The 25701-nt window shown below is 59.3% G+C and overlaps 1 protein-coding gene across 1 annotated transcript; it reads left to right on the forward strand.

Moving 5' to 3' along the window:
• Nucleotides 1-5421: 5421 nt before the first annotated feature.
• On the forward strand, nucleotides 5422-25371 carry GRAP (GRB2 related adaptor protein). The gene is made up of 5 exons (XM_068531177.1): nucleotides 5422-5499; nucleotides 11380-11477; nucleotides 15603-15725; nucleotides 22936-23104; nucleotides 25089-25371. The coding sequence occupies exons 1-5, from the start codon at nucleotides 5422-5424 to the stop codon at nucleotides 25272-25274; spliced, it is 654 nt and encodes a 217-aa protein (XP_068387278.1). The 3' UTR covers nucleotides 25275-25371.
• The last annotated feature ends 330 nt before the right edge of the window (nucleotides 25372-25701 follow it).

Here is a 25701-nt window from a genome sequence, read left to right on the forward strand (position 1 = left end):
TTAAAAGACGTCCTCAAAAAAAAGTCATCTGTTCATGGAACCGTTTTCAGTTTTATTAAGTAGTATTAATTCAGGGAGGTGGGGTGCAAGTCCGAGAGTTGCACGAATGACGTGAGGGAAAGGCCGCCGGCCCTGGCCTGGCCCAGGCCCCAGCCTGGACCCCCCGCCCCGGTGGCTCGGCCCCCGTGGGACCCCAGACCCCGCCTCACTTCTCAGACAGGAAGGCGGCCTGCAGTTCCGAGAGACGCCGCGGGAGGGCAGACGCGGCCGCCGACCGAGGGATGCAGGCAGAAAAGCTGCGGCGCCCTGAGACCCGGGTTCGATCCCCGGTTCCGATCCCCGGTTCCTCCGCTACCCAGGCTGCTCCTTAATCCCTCCCCTGGTAAAACGGGTTCCTGTAAAGGTTAAATACCGTGAATATAACATATAGTTTCTGAACCCGTTTTCCCCGCAACTTCATCTCAAATCGGAACTGTGGACCTCCCGCAAGAGCTGGGGGAGGCCATTTAATGAGCTGGAAGAATTTAAGGAATTTTTATTTAACTGGTGTGTGTTACAGGAGAGCGTGGGAGCAGAGGAACGACGTGATTAAACAATGTAGAAAAAAGAAAAGAGAGAAAGAAAAAGAAAAAAAGAGAAACTACACTTAAAGAAAGCTACCTATAATCCTATTTCTCATCAGTAAGCATAAGGATATTGGTATAAAGCTTTGCGGTCTTTTTAATTTTTTAAACTGCAAACACACATACACAATTATAAATATATGAATATTTGCCCACAAACTCAGGGGTGCAAGAAATGTCACATTAGTTCACTAAAATTTTTTCTTTACTTTAAATAATGACTTGTTTTTATAAAAGTAATACACACTCAACAGAAAGAAATCCAAGCAATTTAGAAAGTACAAAGAAAATAAGCAGCAGAACTTCATCACAAGTGGGACTGTATATTTCATGAGTATGTTATAGAGTTCTCCCTACCCAAGAAGCTGCACTCACTTCTACAGGATGAATGAATAGACAAATGTGACTATTAAGAGTGGGGGTCATGGGGCTTCCGTGGTGGCGCAGTGGTTGAGAATCTGCCTGCCAATGCAGGGGACACGGGTTCGAGCCCTGGTCTGGGAAGATCCCACATGCCGCGGAGCAACTAGGCCCGTGAGCCACAACTACTGAGCCTGCGCGTCTGGAGCCTGTGCTCCGCAACGGGAGAGGCCGCGATAGTGAGAGGCCCGCGCACCGCGATGAGGAGTGGCCCCCGCTTGCCGCAACTAGAGAAAGCCCTCGCACAGAAACGAAGAAAAAAGACTGGGGTCATGATCCATGGGTTTTTTTTTTTTTTGGGCGCACCACCGTATGTGGAACTTCCCCCACCAGGGATCCAGCCCGCGCCCCAGGCAGTGGAAGCTCACAGTCGTAACCACTGGACCGCTCAGGAGCAGTTCTCGAACGAACAGGTTTTCTCTCCATTCTCCTGGTAAACCATCTCCCCCACCCCCACAGGATGGAGCCCAGGGAGGTCCCTCGGGTGTTTCAGTCAGTGTCTGATAACAAAAGCTCCCACCAAGCCTCCCTGGAGCATCTGAGGGTCTGGTCCAGTCTCATAACTACTGAGCCCCAACTTCACTGGACTGCGGTCCCCCGAGCCGCCACCCCAGCTCTGGGCCTGGAATGGGAGGGGGCGGTCAGTTCCTGCCCTCTGTTCTCGTGGCCTGGTCTCAAGCTTCCATTTCTGACTCACCCCGGACTAGCGCGAGGGAGGGGGGTTGTGTTTGCTGCGGCTGCTGTGATGGGTCACCACAAGCTTCAGTGGCTTCGCAACACAAGATTATTCTCTACCTTTCTGGAGGCCAGAAGCCCCGGCTCCGCACCACTGGGCCCAGGAGAAGGCGTGGGCAGGGCTGGCTCCTCCTGGAGCCCCGGGGCAGAGACCCTTCCCTGCCTTTTCAGCCTCCTGAGCTGCACTCCTTGCAACCCTCGGCTCCCGGCCCGTCCTGCGTCTCCCAGCCAGCAGCCGGGCATCCTGCTTCAGCTGCGGAACCTGCTGCTTCTGCCTGCCTCTCACGGGACACTTGAGATCACATTTCGGGCCCACCTGGGTAACCTGGGCCCACCTCCCCATCTCGAGATTCTCAACATAATCGCGTCTGCGAAGTGCCTTTGTCATCTGTGGGAACGCTCACAGGCCCAGGGGTCCGGCCCTGCAGGTCTTTGGGCCGTAATCAGCCTGCCACAGGGGGTTAGGGCCTAAGGACTGAGATAGTCTTATGTGGCCGGTCCCACCATGGACTGGCGTGGCCAGTGGCTAACAATGATTTCTCCTCCTGGGGGCGGCTTTTGAGGGGCCTCCCATGGAGACCCAGCTGCAGCCCGTGATGGGGCTCGATGCTCTCCCAGCTGCCAGCTCTGCCACCCCCTCATTCTAGGCCCCAGCATCCACCCTCAGTTGGGGTGCCAAACCCATCAGGGGTCCTCCCAGTCAAGCCCCACTTGCGGGGTCCTGGGTGGTCTTGGGGAGTTGGGCGCATGTGCCCTCCTACCGAGATTTGCTGCTCACCGCCCACCCCGGCCCCGTGGCTCTCCTGACCCCCTGCAGCGGCTCTGGGCCACGTTGCACAGGGATTCTGGCGCAGGCCAGCTCAGCTCTGCCGCCTGCGAGCCGCAGCCCCTAGGGAGAGCTACTCACCTTCTTGTACCTGACTCGGCACAGAATAAGTACTTTGAAAAACAGAAAATGAGCCAGTCCCCAGGCCCTCAGGCCGCAGAGGACACACACTCAGCTTCAGAAGGGGAGCCCTCCCCCCTCTTGCCTCCAGGCACCTCAGATTTGGGGCGGGGTGGATTCCCCCCCCCCCCCCCCCCCCCCCGCCTCACCGCACCATTCTGAGGCTTTGAAACCTCAGCTGAAACAGAGCCGGAAAGAAGCACCTTCTAACATCCTGTCGTCCTGGGGTCTGGGCTGACAGAGCAGGGGGTGCTGGGGGAGAGGTGAGGATGGGCCCTGGGCTGAGCCTTGGCTGCTACCGCCCCCGCCCCTGGCCCTCGGGGGGCTCCAGGAAGGTGACAGCTTCTGCAGTCTTCCCCTTATTTTCCCTCAACTTGTTTTTTTTTGTTTTAACTAAACCTTTAATTTTGAGATCTCTGTAGGGTCACATCTATCTTACCAACTTTGTACATGGAAAACTTTCAAACCCTAAAAAAAGCTGTGAGAATGGCACGACATCCACATGCCCCTCATCTGCATTCACCGATTCGTATCTGATGGAGTTCATGGTTTTTAATCTACTAATCTAATCTAAAATTATCCATAGCTATATAGATACACATAGAGATAAACACAGAAATATGGACTCACTCTGTCCACTAGGAGATAGGAGATATATTTATTATTATTATTTTTTAATTGGAGCATAGTTGCTTTACAATATTGTGTTAGTTTATACTGTACAGCAAAGTGAGTCAGCTATACGTATACATATAGCCCCTCTTTTTTGGATTTCCTTCTCATTTAGGTCACCACAGAGCACTGAGTAGAGTTCCCTGTGCTGTACAGTAGGTTCTCATTAGTTATCTGTTTTATATATAACATCGATAGTATATACACAGCCATCCCAACTCCCAATTCATCCCACCCACCCCTTTTCCCCTTGGTATCCATACGTTTGTTCTCTACATCTGTGTCTCTATTTCCCCTTTGTAAATAAGATCGTCTATACCAATTTTTTCAGATTCCACATATATGCGTCAATATATGATATTTGTTTTTCTCTTTCTGACTGACTTCACTCTGTATGACAGTCTCTAGGTCCATCCATGTCTCTACAAATGACCCAATTTCGTTCCTGTTTATGGCCGAGTATACAGGAAATATATTTCTAAAAATACAAATACATATATATATAATGAGTTTATACATATATAATGAATTTGTGTGTGTATATATATATATAATGAATTTGTGATATATATATAATGAATTTGTGTATATATATATATATATATAATGAATGTGTGTATATATATATATATAATTTTATTTTATTATTTTCTTCCTGCCTCTGTCTGAGGAGAGGGCCTGGCAACAATGACACCCCCGTACTGAGGAGCACACCCAACACCAGCTCAGTCCTGGCTTCTAAACACCATCCCCCACTGAAAATACCATCTTCCACCCCTCAGAGACGCCTGGTGCCAGGGCTGCGGCAGAAGTCCTGGAAGAGCGTGAACGTGCCGTCAGAGAGATGGGAAGAGCTCAGAGAACGGTGGGGATGAGTCAAAAGGACAAGGGGACATCTCGAAGGGGGGTCCCACTGGCCAAATCCGGGACAATGTAAGCATCAAAATTAAATAATAATAGTAATAGATCATAATCCATTGACTAAAATCTGAAAGCATGATGTAACCCTATTGATATAAATGAAGGAAGAAAAACTCTTTTTTTTTACAGAAAAAACCCAATCTGACTTCACGCTGATTCATCCAATACCCGTCCAACAACACAGGGCTCTTCCTCGCCTTCCCCTTCCAGGTCTAGGTCTCCCTCCTTCCCTGGAGAGAACCCTGGTTCCAAACAGCTTTGCTGTATTTAGTCGTTTATGGTGTTTCCCACGATACTCACACACCTGTCCCAGAATTACCACACTGATTCCACTGCCCATAGCAAACCTAAGCAAAGGTCAAGATTATTTGCAGTCCTTGTTGACCTTAGGATTGCCATCCCGCTGAAGGTGCCCGCTGTTTAAATCAGAAGAGGCACCTTCTGAACTGGGCTTTGATGGATGAATAGGAGTCTCCTGGGAAGAGAAAGGGGAAGAGAGCACCAGGCAGAGGGCCTCGCATGTGGAAAGGCTGGAGGACGAAATGGACATGTGGGGTGTCCCTCGGCTGTGGCTGGAGTCCGTGTTTGTTCAGACGGTAGGGGAGTAGCAAAGGATGAGTCTGGAGAGCTGGGGGTGGGGGTAGCGGCTTGGAAGGGCCCTGGTTGTCAGGCAAGGAGCTTGGGGTCGATGCAGCAGGCAGTGGGAAGTCACAGGAGGCATCGGAGCTTAGAAACTGTGGAGGAGACATCGGCAAATGCGGGGGGGTGGCTGGGACCGCAAGACACAGTGTCTGAGCTGGGGATGGCTTTGCAGCATTTCTGCTCTGGAGCCTCAGTTTTATCATCTGTAACGTGGGTGCAGGAGGAGGACCCACTCCCAGGGCTGCCCGGGGACTCCCTGGGGTCTGAGGTGGGGCTGCGGCTCACACCCCCTGTTCTGGGACATCTCTGCTTCCTGTTTCTCCTGTCAGGGGAAGTCTCAGTCTCAGCTTCAAAAGCACAAACACGCTCTCAAAACAAAGGAAGACGGTCCTCGACTGCAGAGGAAGCAGGAAGCTGCTGGCCCTGCTCAGAGCCCAGCTGCCGGGGCTCGGGGACAGCGGCATGGAGTCCGTGGCCCTGTACAGCTTCCAGGCCACAGAGAGCGACGAGCTGGCCTTCAACAAGGGGGACACACTCAAGGTAGGGTGGCCAGAGCCGGCTCAGCTGGCCTCGCATGGGATGGGATGGGATGGATGCTTAAAACCAGGGCCCGGACAGCCCCCCAAACAGAGTCCAGTCTCTGGAGGAAGACGGGCCCGGCTTCTCCAGTTATCGAGTCTGTGACTCTGGACAATCCACCTCCACCCTCTGAGCCTCAGTTTCCCCATTTGGGAAATGGGGAGATAGTTAGTGATCCCTCCTTTGGGGGCCATTGTGAGGATTCAAGGAGACATTAGCATAGTGCCTGGCAGGGGTTGATTCAACACCGTTTCCCAGGAAAGAATTTGAAAAGACAGCTGGGGAAAGAGAGAGAGGAAGAGGCAGAGACGGATGCAGAGAGACAGAGAGAGGGTCTTGGGAATTAAGTACACACACTAACCTATCGGGGCTAAAACAACAATGATTAGGGGTCCAGACGAGCTTCCCTGCAGGCGAGAAGGGAAGATAAGCCTCAACACCGCGCAGGTCCCTTGTGTGGCCTCTTGAGGAACACACGCCTTCCAGGGCGACCCAGGCAGATGCGCTCCCGGGCTCTGTCTCTCGGGAAATGTCCCTGCTTACAAGTCTGCATCTGGAAGCAGAGCTCAGGGCCCTGATTTGGGAGGGGCCGTGCCACAAGTCGGGCGCTGGAGCTGCCACCAAGTCACGCTCAGGAAGCCCCTGCCCTTCGCTGGGCCTCGGTCTCTGCACCGGCGCAGTGGGCATGAGGCTTCCAGTCTGAGCCGGGGCCCAGGAAGGGGCAGGGCCCCCGGGTACTGACCCCGTACAGAGCCCCAGGTCCGAGCTCGGCGGTGCACATCAACGTCCATTTAAGCTGCTGAGGCCCCATTTCACAGGTGACTAAATGGGGCACAGGCAGGCGCCACAGCTTGCCTGGTGTGGGGTCAGAGGTGAACCCCTGTCCTTTGACTCTGGAACCTGTGTTCTGAACCCCGTGACACTGAACAGCTGGGCTAGGTCAGGAGGTGGACGGTTCCAAGAAGAACCGCATCTTTTTGAGGGTGTCCCCCTTTCTCTGTGCTGGGATGCCAGCCCTGGGCCACCCTGAGTGGCTGGTGGGGGGACCTGTGGACGTGTGGCCAGCTGGGGATGGGGCAGGCTTGACACCAGCACCATCTAACACGAGACTCTTGAGATCCAGGTCTGTTTCAGAGGCCTCGTTTGCCAATCTGAGAGCAGTTTGGAGTCTCTAGTTCCAGACTTTGGGGCTTGAGAGGCAGTGGAACAGTGGGGAACTTGGAATGGGGTGACCGGTGGGTTCTACCTGAGGCTCAGAGGGATGAACCAGGGTGGAGGGAGTAGATCCGTGGGGTCCCCCAAGGCAAGTGTTGTAAAAACGGTGACATCCCCGCTTCCCTCCTGGATGCCTGCACTCACCCCTGCCCACCCAAGATTGGCCAAGTTTCCCACTAAGCTTTGACAGAGCGTTGGCCGACTCCTGCTGTGTTTGCTTCTAACCGAGGCTCCTGGGGGCAGGGACATAAAACAGTGCCCGGCACAGGGCAGGCCCTCAGCAAGACACGGGGGTGTCGAAGGAAGGAAGGAAGGAAGGAAGGAAGGATTGAAATGTTAGCCGAGACCCCGGCTAAGACCCCAATGGGACTTGCTCCTTGTGTCCGTGGAGACCCGGGAGGGGACCTTTCAAGGAATGACAGGCCACCGGAGGGGCTGCCTTTTCCTTCCTTCATTCAACAAACCCTTGTCAAGCTCTCGAACACCTGCTCAGCACCAGGCATTGTCCTAAGTGCTGAGGACACAGCAGTGGACAAAGCCCAGGCCCTGCCCTCCCGGAGCGGACATTCCAGAGGGTGAGTGCCGTCAGGAGGTGACAAATGGGTGGAAGAAATCACCTGGGGAGATGGAATGGAGAGCGTGGGTGGGAGGGAGGGGCAGGGGGACAGCTTTAGATGGGGGGGGGGTGGCCAGGGCAGTCTCTCAAAAGAGATGACACCTGAGCTGAGATCTGAAGGACGAGCAGGACCCAGCCACGCAAAGAGCCGGGAGAGGGGAGTGGATGGAGAAAATGCAGCAGGCGGGGCTGGGGGCCGTGGGTGGGTCTGCAGTGCGGACTCGTCCTAGCTACCTGCCCAGGGGTGGCACAAAATATCACACAGCCCCTAAGAATGCTCTTTGGGGAGGCGGGTGTTTAACGACGTAAAAATGCTCGTGAAGCAACGTTAAGTGGCAAAAAAGCAGAATGCAAAGGAACAGGCACAGAGAGTCAACTGACCCATAATCAATAGATATTAGTTTTAGGGATGGGAAACTGACATTCATGCGTTGGATTTGTGCCTAGAAAAAAACACCAGAAAGAATGTCTTGAGGAGCTAGCGGTCAATCCTGGGAGGCATGCTGTGAGCGAGTCACGCTTCCTTGTTCACACCTCTGCCTTTCCTCACAGGACGGAGATGGGCAAGTGATCCTTCCAGGGCCAGACGTGGAGTTAGGGTCCTTCCTCTCACAGCTGTACAGGGGCCGGGTCAAAGCCTGCCTTGATTTAAGATTTTTCTTTTAATTTAAAAAAATATTAAAAACTTTTGGCCATGCTGCATGGCGTGCAGGATCTTAGCTCCCCAACCAGGGCTCGAACCCGTGTCCCCTGCATTGGCAGGTGGATTCTTAACCACTGTGCCACCAGGGAAGTTCCTAAATAGACTCTTTTCAGAACAGTTTGAAATTTACAGAAAAATCGAGAAGATGGTACAGAGGAATTCCGATCTGACACCCTGCCCCCCCTCCCCCCGCCCACACACACTCACACCACACCCTTGGTGACATTTTATATTATTAACCTGGTACATCTGTTACATTAATGGAGCAATATGGATACATTATGATTAACTAATGACCATATTCAGAAATTTTGATTAATTTTGATTTTTTAACATATTCCTTTACAATATTCTTTATCTTGATCCCTGACTTTTTTGGAGCTCCCTTAAATTTTGTACCCAAAGTGCCTCCTCACCCATCTCAGACTAGCCCAGGGTCTGATTTCTGTAACCATGAAAATGTGGCTGCAATGTCGCCCCGTGTCCCCTCTCCCTCCCCCGGGCCGGGGACAGCGGGTGGGGCTGGTGGCTGAGCTCCACGACCTGTCCCTTCGTCCCTTCGTGAGCATGTTTCCTGCGCGCTGGCTGTGGGCCAGGCCCGGCCCGGCCCAGCAGTGACCGGCGGACACGCAGATCCCGGCCTCTGGGAGCCGGTAAGCTCTTCCAGTCTGAGCTCTGCTCTTAGACGAAAGCCCGGTGGCACGTGGACGCACTCTGGACAAGGGGCCCCAAATGTCACTTCCCTGGAACAAAGGCCCCCTCGCCGACGGGCAGGCGTTTCTGGGTGCACAGGACCCTGCTGCGCCCCACTGGAGGAAAGGTGTGGGTGGTGGCTTCACCTCCACCTCCTCACACACAGCCTGGCCCCCAGGACCCAGACTCGGGGAGCCCACGGCCTCTTGGCATTTCCACGGCGATGGCCGGTGCGCCTCAGGCCCGACCCAGCCACCCTGAGCTTCCCCACCTCCTCCCGCAGCTGTTCCACAGCAGCTGGCGGTCACGACTGCCTGCCCGCGCTCAGGCCCAGAGCCTGGGGTTGTCTCGGCTGCTTCCTCTCCGTCTCGTGTATCCCGCCTGTCAGCCGCTCTGCCAAAACCTACCCCAGATCTGACCACGTCTCAGCAGCCCCAATCCAGGCCCCGTTCACTGCTCACCTGGGCCTGCTCCTCACGGCCCCCTTGTCCCGCCCCCCCCCCCAATCCCGGAGTACAAGACCTTCAGACTCTCACCCTCCCCATTCAACTCACAGCACTGCCCCCCCGCTCAACCGCAGACACAGGGGCCTCCTTTCTGTTCCAGGCACAGAGCTTGCTCCCACCTTAGGGCCTTTGCACTGGCTGTTCCCTCTGCCTTGGACACTGTTCTCCACATCTTCTCATGTCTCATTCCTTCCTGTAATTCGGGCCTCAGCTCATGTGCCACCTCCTCAGAGAGGCCTTTCTTGCCCACCCCCACCTGTCCCCTGTTGACAATCCCCCTGCCCCCAACCAGGCACCTTCCATCTATGTCATCCTGATGTATATTTTCAGACTACATAGCAGAACATTAAATTACCTTGTTTACTTGTGTCCTTCCTGTTTCTTGTCTGCCTCTGCCCACTAAAATGTGACCTCCTGCTTCCTGCTATATCACTGGGCTGGGCACAGCGCCTGGCACGCAGGAGGTGCTCCGTGGCCTCACTGGCCAGGGGACGGCGGCACAAGACAGCACCCAGGAGAAGGGCACTGCAGGGGCAAAGCAGGGGCAGGCCGAGGTGTGAGCTTCACCAGGGAGGGTCGGGGATTCCCATGTCTCAGAGGGTCTGGGGGCTTTGAACAATGTTAACAGCAAGAATTCAGCTAATACAACCAATCAGAACATTTCTGGGTCTTTCCTTGGAGTGGAGGTGACAGGAAAACAAAACCAAAACAAAACTGGGATAGATTAGATACGTCACATCCACATGTCCACACAGGATTTTGCAGGTCACAAAAGACTGCCATGTGCCATGTAGGCCGTAGATGTGCCCGTTTTACAGATGTGGAAACTGAGGCCAGGGCTGTGGAGAGAGTCAGAGGCAGGCAGAGTGGTCTAGAGCCCGAGGCTCCCAAGAATCTTCACTGAGTCTGTGACCCGCAGGCCCTAATTTTCTCATTAAGTTGGGGGAGTTTTTTGTTTTGTTTAGTTTTCAGCAAAAGTTATCCTGAGTCAGCCACCTGCTTCCGGCTGTCCCTGGGGACGCTGGTCTGGCCCAGACTGCAGGGGCAGGAAGGAGGGGCTCAAGGGACCTGGCAGACAGACGAGGGAGGGGCCAGGCCTGGGCCCAGGGGGCAAATCTCAGCTCCTCTTGGTAAAACCAAACCATCTGTGTTGCTGTCCCAGCCTTTGCTCCCATGGTGCTCCCTGCTTGGGCTGCTGATCTGCGTCTGATTTTTTGTCGCAACCAATATCCCCACTGGGGTTGACCTGACGTGGAGACCTGTCCTGGGACTTAGAGGAGAGATGGCCCCCGGGTTGGGGTCCAGAGACAATGTGGGAGGAGGCATGGGGTGAAGACTGGGGTTGGGGGGCCCCGGTCCTAAGACCCCTGCCGTGTGGCCCTGCTCCCCTCCCCTGTCTGGGCCTGTGTCCTCCTCTGTGAAGTAGCCTTTGGTGAAGGCGGCCTCGGGGGCCGGTGTGAGAAGGGGTGACACATGGCGAGCCTGCCCAGGGAGTGGGGAGGGAGCCCAAGCGTCCTGCTGGCCGCCCTCCCCGCGGCCTCCGCCACCCGCCCGCCCGTAGCGGCCCCCCGCCCCGCCCAGGTTTCGGTTCCCCTCGGCCCACCTGCAAGGCGACGGGGAGTCTGCGACCCGAGCAGCCAGGCCTCGGCCTTGCGCAGCCCAGAGGCCTCTCGTTTGCTCCCCGGTGTCTGAAGCCCCCACCTGATCGTCACCCCTGAGCTCAGACGTGAAGCTTGTAAATGCGAGTGACCCCCGTGACCACCGCTTGGCGGGGCCTCCGCAAACCTACCCCCGACCCCTGGCTCCGTGCCTCGTATCAAATGCTGTGGGCCCCCCATGCTCAGGGCCACAGCTCAGGGACTGAGGGGCCCCGGATCTGTCCCCCAGCTCCCGGGGGTCTGGGTGGCACGAACTGAGAGTCCCGCCCCAGCTCCCCGCCCAAAGCTCAACCCACCAACCAAATTCTCCTCTGTGACCCCCAGACCGTGGAATCACCCTGCGACCTCGCTCCCCTCTGGGAAGTGGGCCCCAGGGCTGGTGTGGGCCCTCAGCAGGGAGACAGCCGTCGCTACTAGGTGACCAGGTGACCGTGTCTCTCCCGCCCGCAGATTCTGAACATGGAAGACGACCAGAACTGGTACAAGGCCGAGCTCCGGGGTGCAGAGGGGTTCGTCCCCAAGAACTACATCCGCGTCAAGCCCCACCCGTGAGTGGCCGGCCCCACCCCCGCATGTCCGCAGGGCCCCCACCCCGGCCCTGAAGCCAAACGTCCACACCCAGCCTGGCCCAGGCTGAGCTGAGCTGCCTGCAAGTCCTCAGCCCCGCCTCCCGCCATCTGTCTGGGGACCCCCGTCCCTTCCCCGAGCAGAGGTGGGGGACAGACATGTGGGGACTTGTCCCAAGTGGTGGCAGTCGGGGCCAGCCCAGGCCACGACACTGAGGACCTGGGACACCGGAGAGCATCCCGGTAGGAGCCCTGGAGAGGACAGGGCCCTGGGCGCTCAGCCGGCGGGGCCCCTGGCTGCTGTGTGGCCTCAGGCAGACTCCCGCTCTCTCTGTTCCTCAGTTTCCCTATCTGCAACACAAGGAGGGCCGAGGCTCCTCTAAGAGGCCGACTCAGCCCTGTGCCGGGGTGGGGAGTGAGGGGCCATGGAGGGGTGGGAAGGAGGCAGACCTGTGGGCAGGGGAGCTGGACATGGGCCGAGCAGAGTCTGGGACAGGGCAGAGCGGGAGTCACGAGGAGCCCAGGTGTCCTCGGGCTTGGGACCAGCTGGCCCAGGGAAGCCCCCGCGTCAGGCTTCCAACGCTGAAAGCCCTGTTCTCAACCCCGGAACAGGCCTAAGTGGCCAAGAATCTGGGAAAAACCAACTGGATATTCATGGAGTGGTGGCTGAAGTAGCCCCAAGTCACAGTCGCTCACTCGGTCATTCGCCAGACACTGGCCACTGCCTGAGGGGACCCACCTGGGTGATGCTGGGGACACGTGATGAGATGCTGGGGTCAGAGCAGTCGTGTCCTGTGGGAGAGACAGGACATAAAGAAACTGTGACAAGGGAAGGCAGTCCGCGTCGAGATAATTAACCAGGGAGGGCTTCTCAGAAGAGGTGGCAACAAGTGAGGTTTTTGAAGCATGTGTGTAGGAGTTAGCTAAGGAGAAAAAGAGAAGGGCATTCCTGGGAGCGCGAACAACGAGAACTCCTGGCAGTGGGACCGGCAGGAGGGCCTCAAACGCCCGGCGGAGGGTGGTGGGAGCCATGGAGGCATTTGAGCCAGGTGGGGAGTGGTACTCCTGCAGAGGTGAAGGCAGGTCAGGGCCCGTGTGTGGCTGTGGGGTGGAGGGGAGGGAGGTGCAGGGCCTGGAGGTCATTTCCTCTTTATCTGTCTTCAAGTTATTTCCAAAGCTGCCACCACCTCGGACTTCCTGTGTTGGGCAAGGGCCCGACCCACCCAGGTCCCCTGCCTGGTCTCCAGGTCCGCAGGGTCCCTCTGGGCTGTGTGACCTTGGGCAGGGACCTGTCCTCCGGCCTTAAAGACTTTCTGTCATAAAGGGAGAGAGCCAGCGAGAACCTGGCCAGGGCCAGGCCAGCGGAGGACACGGGGGGAGTGGGAGCCTCCAGGTGGAGGCTGTGAGCCGGTGAAGGCCAGGAGGTTGGGAGGTGGGAGGCCGCTGAGAAGCCTAAGCAGAGGCTTCTGTTTGCTCAGGAGGAAAGAAAAGCTGATAGATTTTGGGGCCACGCCTGTCGGGGCAATGCTGGTGGTTCAGGCAAGCCTCCACCAGGGCAGCTGGGAGCCATGGAGGGTTCCAGTGTCTGATGGCCCTGGGCTCCCTGGGGCTGGCTCTGGCCACTTGTGTCTGAGACAGAGTAGGGATGGGGGACAGGCCCCATGCCCACCTGCCTGAGGCCGTGCCCAGATGCATCCTTGGCTAACCTCAGCCCCTGCCCTGGCCCCGAAATAGCAGTGGGGAAAGTCCAGCTCTGTGCCTGACTCAGCCCGTTGGGCTCCAGGGTGTGGGTCGGGGGCAGGGCAGGGGTCCCAAGGGGCCTCGTGTCTACGCCAGGCCACTCCTTCCCTGAGCTCCACCGTCACCTCCGCCTGCCCAGGGAGCCCGTGGAGGGGGCCGCGTGATGCAGACCAGCTGCTCCCAGAGCCTCTGGGCCTCATGGGCAGGGGTCACCAAGGCCCCTGACGCAGCCACGTGGCCGGTGGGCGTTAAGAAGGGCTTCCTGGAGGAGGGCGCGGTCTGCTGGGCCTGGGAGGTAGAGTAGAAGTTTGCTGGGAGGGCCGCAGACAGGCTAATGGGTGACACATGGGAGGAGTTCACAGCAGCGGCGGTGAACACCTGCAGGCGGCAGCGCCCTCCCCCTCCCAAGGGCCCTGCGAGCTGGGTGTTCTCATCACGGTCTTGTGGGCAAGGAGGTGGCGGCACAGAGAGGTTGAGTGGCCTGTCCGGGGTCACGCAGCTGGCAAGAGGCAGGGTGAGATTTGCCGCCAGTGCTGTGGGCCCCGGCTGTGCTCACTGGGAGGGGACGGGGGAACCGAAAGAGCAGCTGGGAGAGGGGGGTGGGCTGGGGGAGAGTCGGAGGCCAGAGGCTGGCGGAGCAACTTTTGGGGATCCCTGCCCTTCCCTGGGCCTCAATTTCCACGTCATTACAATGGGGACTAATGGAGGCGTCCACGCGTGGAGCGAGCTGTGCTCTGGGGCGTCGGGAGTGCTGTTCTCCCGCACTCTGTCCCCGAGCCACCGAGGACCTGGTAGGGGCAGGGCGGGCCTCCTCGAGGCTGCTGTTGCAAAATCCTTTGAGGGTGACAGCCGCCCACACGCTGATGCCTCCTGTGGAGTTTTGTGGGTTCTTTGGAAACTCCCACGCAGGGCCCTGTTGGACCCCTGCTCCTGCGGCAGCACTGCACCTGGGTCCTGCTGGGGGCTCCCCGGAGGAGCACCCTTCCGGGGCCCCCTGAGCTCAGCCTCGGCTTCGAGGCCTCATCCGGGACTCCCAGACTCCAGAGACCCAGGCCGAGCTCTCGGAGGTTCCCTGGAGCCCCGCCTTCGGCCCCCACCTCCACTGCCTCCCCTCCACCCGCCCAGAGATGGGCCCAGGGTCCCCCCCATTTTGGGGGGCAGCGATGGGCTAGAACCTCACTTCTGGGTTGGGGGGGGCTCTGAGACACCATGTCAGGACCAGGACTTTATTTCCGACTGGAAAGCGGGCAGAGAGGGAGCCGGTGGCACTGCCACTACTGGCGGCCCCGGGCGACGGGCTCTCCCTGTGGCCAGAACCCGGGAGCCGGCACCCGAGCTGAGCTGCGTGTTTGTCCTCCTCCCCTCAGTCATCACTTGAGAACATCCGGGGCCCAACCTGCCCCGCACACAGGCCAAGCACGTTAGTAAAAAGCCCTCGGAGGAACTGCAAGGGCTCACACGTGGCTGGCGGGTGGGGTTACCGGCAGGACCCGGTCTGTGTGCACCTGAGCCTCTGTGCTGGGCCTGGAGGGCTCGCTGTCAACATCCTGATACAACAGGAAAAGTTCTGCCTCACATCCGCCCGGGGCCACGCTCAGAAAGCTCAGGAAGCTCGGTTGAAGGAGGGAAGGGAAATTGTACAGGGAAGGGAGGCTCCGGCGGCCCTCAGCACCAAGGTCCCACCGTGAGACTCCACCTGCTCTGGGCCTCAGTTCCCCCACCCGAACCATTAAGGGACTGGGCTCAAATCCGGGGACCGAGAAGCCAGCCAGAGACCACCTGGACCCTCCGAGGGTGGGCGAGCCCCAAAGAGCACAGTGGGCAGGGCTGGAAGAGAAGCTGGATCCCAGCCTCTCACCCCTAGGCCCTGCCAGACTCTCAGCATTTACAAGGCACCTTCTGTATACCCAGTTCTGTTTGGTCAGAGAGAAAACGGACTTGAACCTGTGAGAAAAAGTCCAGGTGGCCTCAGTTTGTGCATCTGTGAAACGGGTACAGGGAGAGACCCTTCCTCACCAGATCAAAGCTGCTATTTTTTTTGTGGGGGTGGGGGTCATCTTTTAAAATATTTTTTTACTTTTAAGAATCTGAAATGGAAAAGCCCAGCTGGGGTTGGCTGGGTTGGGGTTCACCGAGGTGTGTGTTTGCCTGGTGTGGTGGGAAATGCTTGGGCTCAGGAGCCAGAATGCTGGGACTGGGCCCAACTCCTGCCTTTCACAGCGCATGACCTTGGCCTCTCTGGGTAAAGTGGGTGCCGTCGTATTTCCTGTGTCTCGGGACTGCGGTGAGGACCTGGCAGTGTCGGGTGCCTGGCATAGGGGCAGGGTAGCCTGGCCTCCCCCGCCCTCACCTGCCCCCTCTCTGCAGGTGGTACTCGGGCAGGATTTCCCGGCAGCTGGCAGAAGAAATTCTGATGAAGCGGAACCACCCGGGAGCCTTCCTGATCCGGGAGAGCGAGAGCTCCCCAGGGGAGTTCTCTGTCTCTGTGAAGTGAGTTCTGACCCGGGGTGTGTGGAGTGGGGTGGCCAGGGACAGGCCTGCAGGGTGTGGAGGGAACGACAGATGCCTGGAAGCAGGCGACCCTCTGGGGGTCGGGGATGATGCAGACCCCAGGGTGTGGCCCGGAGCTGGAGGATTCGACGCAGCTTGGGCTGGCTGCGAGGCCTCAAGCGCTGGGCCTAAGGGTCGGCCATTGTTCCATGAGCAGCAAGTCACCAGGGGAGGTTGATGTGGTGGGACTGGGGGTGGGAGAGCAGCAGGGCACCCAGGGCAGGTGTCCAGGATGTGCTCCGGACAGGGTTCCCCTGTGTGCTACATAGTTGACAGGATGGACCCTGGCGCCAGGCTGCTTGGGTTCAGATTCTGGCTCTGCCATTTCCTGACTGTGTGACTTTGGGCAAGTCCCTTAACCTCTCTGTGCCTGTTTCCTCACGTGTAAAATGGGTTATTGCAAAGAACATATGAGTCATTCTATTTAGAGCCATTAGAGTAGTGGCTGGCACGGAAGCAGGGTGGCAGCCTCTGGGCAGCTCAGAACCCAATCCCAAAGGTCACAATCGGGCAGTGGAGGAATCCAGGCTGGAAGGAAGGGGCAGGAACCGGGGTCGGGGGTGAAGGGGTCAGGGCCCCAGCTGGTCTCTGTCCTTCCTACTCCCAGCTCCTGGAACAGTAGGATCTAGGTGCAGCAATTCAAGGAATTGTCACTGAGCTACATGCCATGTGCCAGGCTGTTCTAGGGACTTGGGAAATGACAGTGAAAAAAAAAACAAAGTCGCTGCCCTTTGGGGTTTATGTCTTAGTGGGGGAGACAGACTGAACAAATGAAAAAAGGAGACAAATGAATATAGCAGGAGCCAGTGGGCAGGGATCTGAACCTGGTGGTGGAGGCTGCCTGGGGCCGGGGAGTGAGCATCTGGGAGGAGAGGCTTCCAGGCAGAGGGAACAGAAATTGCAAAGGCCCTGGGGTGGGAATGCGCCTGGGGTGAGTGGGGCAGAGCCAGCAACGGGGGGTCACAGCCAGAGAGATGGGCCTGACAGGTCCCGATGGGAAACCCCAGGGCAACAGGGCCCTGCAGAGGGTCCCGAGCAGGGGAGATGGGTTTGACGCCTCTGGCTGCGGGGCGGGGGGAAGCCCTGGGAGGAGCCGGGCGGAGCCGATGGCGCTGGGACTGGGGTGGGGAGGCGGCGTGGGTCTGTGAAGCGGGACCACCGGCAGCACCACCGTCGGGTCGCTGTGGGCACTGGCGCGGCGAGGCTGCCGGCCGGCCGGAAGGGGCAGGGTGCGCTCGGGGCAGCGTGGCCTCTGGGAAGCAGTGGCTGCTCGGGGTGCTGTGTGGCCCCGCTCGCGTGTCCCCTTTCCTGGAACTGGAATGCTTCACAGCCAGTGGCTGGCTGATTTTCTAAAGGATAAATGAACACAGGGTGGCTTTGATGGGTAAGGTGGGGGAAGTCCAGAGCCGGGCTCAGGGGGATCCCCACAAGGCAGCCACGGACTGGGGGGTGGGGGGGGGGAGGGAGGGCTCCTGGCTCCAACCAGCCTGGGCCTGGAGGCTCCTGGCTGCAGAAACGTATCCCAGGGGAGGCCTTGCCCGTCCTTTCTGTGAAGAGCTCGTGGTGTGTGGTCAGCACACCAGAGCCCTGGGAGGTGGGCGTCTCCCCTTCCGGGCCAGGAGGCACCTCGTTGGGGGGACCACCAAGGTCAGGAGGGCTGCTGGGGGTGGGTGATCCCACATCCCGGGGGTCACAGCCCTCACCCGCTCCTCTCCAAGCTTTGTCATCAGCCATGGCTTTTCTCACTTCCGTTTCCCCTGGGAACAGGCTGCCATCCCGACCGACGGCAATGGCTCTCCTCCTCTTTGAGCCCCTCTTTCTCCACCTTAAAAATGGGGGCGCAGCTAGTGGGGGCGGTGGGAGACACCAGTTCATGGCCCTGACCTCCCACCCCGGTGGTTGATGGTCGTGGGCATCTGGAGCCCCTAGCTCGCCCCCTCCCTCCACAGCCCAGCGGGTCGCCCACAGAAGCAGGAAGTGGCGGTTTTCCCTGTGCCGGCTCCCAGGGCCTGGCATCTCCTGGGAATGGTGCCAGCCGGGCGGGCTGTTCTGGCCTCTAGTGGCTCCTGGAATCAGCTCCAAAGCCCAAGGTCACCCAGCACGGCCAGCGAGCCGATCCCATGGCCTGAACGTCCGTCCGCCGTGGGTGCCCCGGCGCCCTGCCCTCTCCTGGCGTCTCCCTGAGTGTGCAGCCCCGCCGGCCCCGCACAGGGTCAGCCCAGCGAGCTCAACCCTTGGGTGTGTGTGTGTGTGTGTGTGTGTGTGTGTGTGTGTGTTTGCTGGACAGGGGAGGAGTCCCCGAGGGAGTGGGGGCCCGGGGTCTCCACGATGCCTGACTGAGGGAAGTTCAGTGGCAGCAGACACTCCACAGGGTGGAGGAAGTGACATCTGAGCTGGGCGCTGAAGCATGAGTAGGAGTTTGGTGCACAAAGAGGGGAGAGGGGATGCCAGGCCCAGGGAACAGCATGTGCAAAGACCCAGAGGTGGGGCGGAGAGAGGTGGGCTTGGACAGCAAGGCATTTGTCTGACCAGGAGGGGAGACAGGCAGTTCTGGGGAGCCAGCTCCAATGCTACCTTGGGAAGGGGTCTGGGAGTGTCCCTCTGAGAAATCCCAGCACATGCCCCCTCCCCCCCACACCTCAGGCATCCTGGCCAAGCCCCCTCCCCCAGCTCAGAACCGGAACCTTGGGCCCCTTGCACACAGGACCACCAGGTGGCGCCCTCCAGCCTCGGTTTCATCCCCCAGGGCCGGGACCGGGTCCTGCCCCGACTCTGATCCATTGTCTCTTAGGGGGGCCTTTCAGGGCCCTTGGAGGACCACTGGGCAGGGATCAGAGCAGGAAACAGACTCAGGGCAGCTAGGAGGGGGGCTTTTGAGCAAGAATCTCAGCTCTGGTACTTCTCCTGTATAACCCTGGGCAAGGTACCCCAGCCTGTTTCCTCGTCTGCAAAATGAACATCTTTGTAAGGTGCTTAGTGTGATGCTGGCACACAGTGAGTCCTCCCCAAATGCCAGCTATGTAATCATCATCATGTTGACCCTCCCAGGGCCACACCGTGCCTCCTGGCCCACGCCCCAGGGTCCCGGGCTCTTAGAGAAGGGCCAGTGGCCACACGGGGGCGGGGAGCCCAGTTCTCGTCCTGGCCTTGCCCTGGACCTGCTGCGTAACCTCAGCAGATTCCGTCCCCCTCGGCTGTAACATCCTCATCTGCCACGTGGAGATAGTAGCCCTGGAGATCATGAAGTCCAGTGACCCGATGGCCACCCTTCTGGGTGACGGTCACGCAGATCCGTGTGTGAGAGCATTTCTGTCCTCGCTGGCTGCGCTCCTGGGGACTCTGACCCCGTATGCGTGGCACCTCCTGCACGCTCATGCCAAGCCTCATAAAGCTGTCAGAGGTGGGGTTTACGGGCCTTGTTCTGCCTCACGGAGTGATGGTGGCCACGGCTGGCTGCCCTTTACGAGTTTACAGGGGGCTGTCCCCCTCCACCTCTGGGAGCATGTCTGAGCTGGTGGCCAGTGGGCCGGGGCAGGGGCGCACCGCCTGGGCTGTGTTACTTTTGCCCCACACTCTGCTCCAGGCTGCTGTGGGCTTCTTTGTCAGAAATGATGGTTTGCTCCCAAGTGAGATGTTTTACTTCTTTTCAGGCCAGGGGTGCCCTGGAGTCAATAGCGTGTTTGCTCTGCTGCCCTGGTCGCTGAGCCCCTACTGTGCGCCAGGCCCTGTGCCTGGTGCTGGGGATTCAACCACCAACAAATCGGACGAAGCTCCCTGTCCTTTAGGCAACTCACGTTCTATTGGGGTGACTGACAATTTTATACATGTATGTACGTATGTATGTATGTATGTGTATATATATAATTTTCTAAATGATTAGTAAAATATATAAAATCTTTGAAGATGATAAAGGCTCTTGGGAAAATGAAGCAGGAAAGAATAGGGGGGCACAATTTTATGCCCTCAAAGACAGGGAGGAAGTGACCCTGGAAACCCAGTGTGCAGGTAAGGAAACAAAAGCTCAGAGACGTGCAGTAACTTGCCCAAGGTCACACAGCCAGAAACAGTGGAGCTAGAGCCCACTGACCCTCTGTGACCTGAAAGACCAGGTCTACCCTTCCACTCTTCTTCCCTGAGGCCTAAAGATCCAGGGGGAGTCTGTCTCCACTGGCAGTCCCAAGGTCAGTTGGAATCTATCTCATGTCCGCTGCTGGACAGGGAATCCACCCCCTCCCTTTTCACAGACGGGAGAACTGAGCCTAGAGAAGGGCCATGCCTAACGGAGATCATCCAGCGGGCAGTTAGCACCCTGGCCTCCACCCGGGGGTCCACAGGCCCTGATTGGGGGTGGGGGGTGGGGTGCTGGGGCTCCTGACCTTACCCCAGCCTTGTTTATTCTCCCTGGGCTGCCACTGTCACCTCTGCTGCTGCTGCCACCAAGCCAGAAAAACCTGCTGGGCAGGACCGGTGGCTGCTAGCATCAGGCCTTTCATCCTTGGGGTCTTCTGACAGCCCAGGGGCCAGGCCCAGCCCTCATCCCCCTGGGTAGGTGGACATGGGGGTCACACATAGAGACAAACACACCCATGGCGGCTCAGAGAGGGATGTACACGTCCGGTCCCTCCCACAGAGCAGGCAGGGACACACGCACACACCCCAGGCTCTGCCCACTGTGGTGCACCAGCTCCAGGTGCCCCCTCTTCTGGCCACGCCTGGGCCAGCCCACCGCCCTGTGCCCAGGTCTGCCCTTCCCTCCAGCTCAGGAGGGCTCACCCCACAGGGCCGTCCCTCCTCGCTCAGGGGCCATCTGGACTCAGACTCGGGCCTGGGGAGGCGGGAGACAGGCTGGCTGGGAGAGAGAGAGACTGCCCAAGTGCTGGGTCCTCAGGCCTGTCACATGGAGGCGGGTCACTGGTCAGGCCAGGGGCTGGCGCAGCAGGACGGCCACACCCGCTCACAGATGCAGCAGCCCAGCTGGGCCCCGCTCTCCCACCACGAGCCACGCACAGGCTGGGGGGCTGGACCACGAGAGCGTCCCAGGTTTGAGAATCTGCCGATTGTCAGGTTGCAAGGTTCTAGACCTCCTGGGTCCCTTGCCCCCTTCCCAGGTCTCGCCCCCTGACCTGGGTATGATCAGGGAATGCTCCCTTCCGGGTGACCCTCTGAGTAAGACAAGCTTTTGAAGATAAACTTCAAACACCAAAGTGTTCAGGGTTGTGCTCATTTGGGGCTGAGATCTTTTCAAGCCTCCCACACTCTCGTCCGCCTCTTACCCAGAGGACGGGGGCCGCCCGCACCCTGGGCTTCTTCTCGGGGCCGGCACGGAGTCAGGGCCTTCTGCCTCCCAGAATACGGTCCAGGGACCGGAAGAACCCTGAGCCCGCCGGAACAGGGCACTAGGGAGACCCAGGCTGGGGGGCGGCCTGAAGGGCCGAGGCTGCAGCAGGCCAGACGGGGCAGGAGGCGCCTGCCTGCCCATCCTCCTCCCATCCCGGGACACGGACACGCACATCCCACAGCCGACAGCGTGGCGGCCTAGTCACCTGGGAACAATGCCTGCTGACGGCACATGAGCGGCTTTGTCTCGGGCTGGGGATGATGGCTGTGCCTGGTCACAGAGTCTCAGGCCTTCTCTGGCCTCAGTTCTGTGGATGGAGCTTGCTGCCCTGAGAGTGGACGTGTGTTAGAGGGGCTGGGACCACAGCTCAGAGCCGGGAGGGGAGGGTCCAGGAAAAGTGCAGCCCGTGAGCACTGACCCCTCGGGCCATGCTGCTTCGCCCCTGAGCCCAGCCTCTCCCGACTGGGCTAGAGCTGGGCCGCCCCCCATCTCCCTGCCTTTGGGTGTCTGTGAGCAGCGGGTTACAGGCTGGCTGTACAAGGGGCCGAGGAACCCAAGGAGCCCCCGGACTCTGACTGAGGGCATCTGAGGCAGCTCGCAGAGGTTGGGCCACTTTACGCGCGGGCCTTGAAGCACGAGTAGGAGTTTGATTCAAGAAGAATTTGGAAGAAATAGTGTATGCAGAAGTCTGGAGGCATGCTTGAAAGTGGAGAGAGAGGTTCTGTGTGGTTTGGATTCTTGACTTGGGCAGGGTGGGAGGATTCCCCCCTCCTCCCATCCCAGACACACACACAGAACAGAAGGTATTTACCTGGAACAAATCTCTCTCTATCTTAAATCTTGCATCTTAACCTTTAACAAGGCAGCACACCAGCCCCAGGGCTGATAGGTGGAGGAAGTGAGCCACAGGCAGGGATGGGCAACTGGGGGGATGGACACCATACTCCTGTCCACGCCCTAGAAACACTTGGACTGTGGGCTTGCAGGAACTCAGGCTGCCCCAAGCCTGCACAGCCCGTCCTGGCCTGGAACGTGCCGCATGTTCCAGGCAGGTCCCTCTGCCCTGCTGGCCAGTCTGGCAGACGCAGGCTACCCCTTCCGCTGGGCTGGAAGGCACTTGGTGGTGGTGGGTTGCAAGGCTGGGCAAAGGCTGGGAGAGGAGGCATCAGAGAGTATTTGAAGGAAATGAGGTTGGACGTGTCATCAGAGCCAGAACTGGAGACTGAGGTGTTAAGATTTTGCCCTGAGGGCAATGGGGAGCCATAGAAGGCTCTTGAGGTGGGAGTGGATGTGGGGCAGGGAAGGACAGGAAGCATCCCACAGGCCTGAGCTCCTCTCACACCGGCAGGATGGTCTTAGGACTCACCCCTCAAGGGACTGTAAGGGCTGGGAGGGGACGAGGTGGGGGAGGGAGAGGAGTGTTGAGGCTGGGGGACGTTGGAGAGAAGAGATGCTGTCTGACCACCTCTCAGAGGAACCATTTAATGTTGCCAGTACACGAGCACTTCCCCAGAAGGGAGGTATTATGAGGAAACAGGTTCAGAGAAGTTAAGTGATTTGCTTAAAGTCACACAGCAAGAAAGTGGCCTGGTCCAAGGCCCACGTCCTTTACTCCACACTCCACTGCCAGGTGGGGACTCACCGCGTCTTTCACAGAGCCGGTCAATGGGGCCTGGGACCCCCCCTCCCCACCTCCTCTCCTGACTCCAAGCCTCACCTGGAGAGCAAAAGGCCTGGTTCCGGGGGGCAGGGATGGGGGGAGGGCCCAGCCGCCGTGGGCCCCTCTGAGGTGGTCTGTGTCCTCCCCCCTAGCTACGGGGACCAGGTGCAGCATTTCAAGGTGCTGCGTGAGGCCTCGGGGAAGTACTACCTGTGGGAGGAGAAGTTCAACTCTCTGAATGAGCTGGTCGCCTTCTACCGGACCAGCACCATCGCCAAGAAGCGGCAGGTCTTCCTGCGGGACGAGGAGCCCCTGGACAAGGTGGGTGAGTGGGGCGGGTGGGCGAGGGGGCCTCTCCGCAGGGGCCCGACGCCCCCTTCCCACATGGCAGGAGGTGGGTCCAGCCCCGCTTCTAAAATTCTGTCCTGGGCATTGCAGGAGACAAGCAGGGCTGGGAAAGGGGAGGCAGAGAAGGAAGGGAAGGAGCAGGTGGAAACTCCCCAGGCAAACTGAGCCAGCCCGTTCTCAGCCAGGAGCAGTGCGGGCGCCCCCGGCAGGTGCTCAGTGGTTGTTTGTTGAATGAGTGAAGGTACTGACACCGGCTGAGCCTCCTGGGAGCCTCCTGGTCCCCACGTACAGGTAGGACACTGAGGCTCAGGGAGTGACGTGACTACCCGAGGCCACCTGCCGGGTGGGGTCCGCGCGGGCTTCTGCTCTGGAGGAGTCGGCCTGGGGTGGGGCGCAGGGCAGCGTGAGTGCTCGTGGGCAAGGTCCTGGCCGGGTGGAGCGGGGTCCGGCCGCCCCTGGTCCTCATAGTAACAGCGATTTACCAGCCAGCTCTTTCGTCCAGGGGCCCCGGGGACCAGCTCTCACTCTCATTAGGATGACGACACCAGCCAGTGTGCTTATTGGCCCCGACGTGCTGTTTTGCTTGGGAGGGGGTGTCGGCAAGGCCTGGGGCTGGAGGTCGGGACCCTGGACAGCCCAGTGAACTTGAGCTCTGCAGAGGACGGGGAGCACGGCTGTGGCCAGGGCCTGGGGAGGGGCTGCTGGGCTGCGGCTCCAGTCCTGCCCGTTCCTAGACTCCGCCGCCTCGCCGTGTGTGGCCTTAGGGCCGGTTCATCCCTCACCTGGGCCTCAGTTTCCTCTCGGTCCAGTAGGGTGAACCCTGGGATCTGATATGTCGGGGAGTAAACAGTGTCTCAGGAGGAGCCCCTGCCCCTGCCACGCACCCTCCGTCCCATCAGCGCACTCGGCCTGCCCCTGGGGGCCGGGCCGGCTCTGAGCTCAGTCTCAGGGACTCTTCGCCCCAGTCCCCACTGGGCCTGCCTCTCAGACCTCCATCCCCTCCCTTTGCTGCCTGGGCCAGCTCTGCCCTTGGAAAGTGTGAGGGGTCCAGGATGGAGCTGGGGGCCGCCGGAGGGCTCCCCAACACCCACCGCCTCGCTCTGGCCTGGCCCTGGGGTCACCGGCCCTGCAGGGCGACTCCAGAGCTGGCTCAGTCCCCTGGGACCCACGCCCCCTCTTCGTTCCTGGGCAGAGAACCGCTAATTAGCCTGTCCGTGATCCTAAGGCCCATGCCGGATAAGATTCCGCAGGCTTGGGGCAGAGAGCCTGGTGGGCAGGCAGGGCCAGGGCGCTGGGTGTGATCCTCATGGCGCCAGGCTCACGTGCCAGCAGGGGGCCCTCGTCCAGCTGCCATCCGAAGGGGGGTGGGTGGGCAGGGAACCAAGTCCCCCAGAGGGCAGGGGCTCACCCAAGGTCACCCTGGGGCATAGATGAGACTGGAACCAGGCCTGAGAGAGGGAAGCAGTGTAAAGTGACATCCTTGCCCTCGAAGCCTGGCCAAGGGCAACAGCAGTGAATTGCTCGTAGCTACGCGTCACTTTATAGTTTATAAGGCCTGTTCCTGTGGTTCTAGGGCCTGGGGTCAGAAGTTACCATGGCTGCTGCAGAGTCAGGAAAGAGACCCCGAGGCGGGCAGGGACCTAACCAAAGTCCCATGCTGAGGCCCAGGACTCAGGTCCCTTGACCACTGGCCCTGTGGTCCCGACTGGGCCGCCAGGACACTGGCTGTGCCCTGTGTAGACACAGGGTCTGTGCCGCAGATATGCAGGGGCGGGCAGCGGGAGGCCCACGGGTGGGGTGGCCATCGTCTGGACCTGGATACAGAGCTGAGTTCAACCCCAATTCTGCCCGAAAGACCCCTCTCCACCTGTGGGAAATCGCTTATCTTGGGGCCTCCGTGGGGACAGCCCGGCAGGGGCTCCTGAGGAGCCCCACTGACGGCTCCCTCTCCTCGCAGCCGCCCCGGGCCTGCTTTGCCCAGGCCCAGTTTGACTTCTCAGCCCAGGACCCCTCCCAGCTCAGCTTCCGCCGTGGTGACATCATCGAGGTCCTGGAGCGCCTTGACCCCTGCTGGTGGCGAGGCCGTCTCTGCGGGCGCATCGGCTTCTTCCCGCGGAGCTACGTCCAGCCGGTGCACCTGTGACCCAAGTGGGCCCAGGGGCAGAGCCAGTGGACCGGCCATCCACCGGGCACTGAGGTCCAGAGAGAGGACACGGGCACCCCCAGCCCAGGGCCTTGGACTGGAACGTGGGCCTCCTGACTGTCCGGCCGGCCTCCTGTGCTTCATGTCAACTGGGACAGGCCCAGCGCCCCGGAAAGACCGCCGCATTCAGGGCCCGTAGGCTAGGGGAGCTCCGGGGCCTCCGCCGGCCTCTTCCCATCGGCTATCAGCTGTGTGATGTCACAGGGTGGCCGGCAGGGCCCGCCCACTCCAAACACCAATGGCACCACCCCCAGGGAGGGCTGACGACCCCTGGGTTCCACCCGCTGGGGGCTCAAGCCAAGGAACCACGGGCTGAGTGGGTGACCACCCGCTGGGCCTGCCCTCCCCTCCATCCAAAAGCCCCAAA

Source organism: Eschrichtius robustus, chromosome 20, assembly GCF_028021215.1.
Source record: "Eschrichtius robustus isolate mEscRob2 chromosome 20, mEscRob2.pri, whole genome shotgun sequence".
Taxonomy (NCBI): Eukaryota; Metazoa; Chordata; class Mammalia; order Artiodactyla; family Eschrichtiidae; genus Eschrichtius; species Eschrichtius robustus.

Coding starts and splice junctions, on each gene's coding strand:
- GRAP (XM_068531177.1), top strand. CDS start 5,422: ATGGAGTCCGTGGCCCTGTACAGCTTCCAGGCCACAGAGAGCGACGAG. Junction 15,726..22,935: donor GAGTTCTCTGTCTCTGTGAA/GTGAGTTCTGAC, acceptor CCTCCCCCCTAG/CTACGGGGACCAGGTGCAGC. Junction 23,105..25,088: donor ACGAGGAGCCCCTGGACAAG/GTGGGTGAGTGG, acceptor CTCTCCTCGCAG/CCGCCCCGGGCCTGCTTTGC.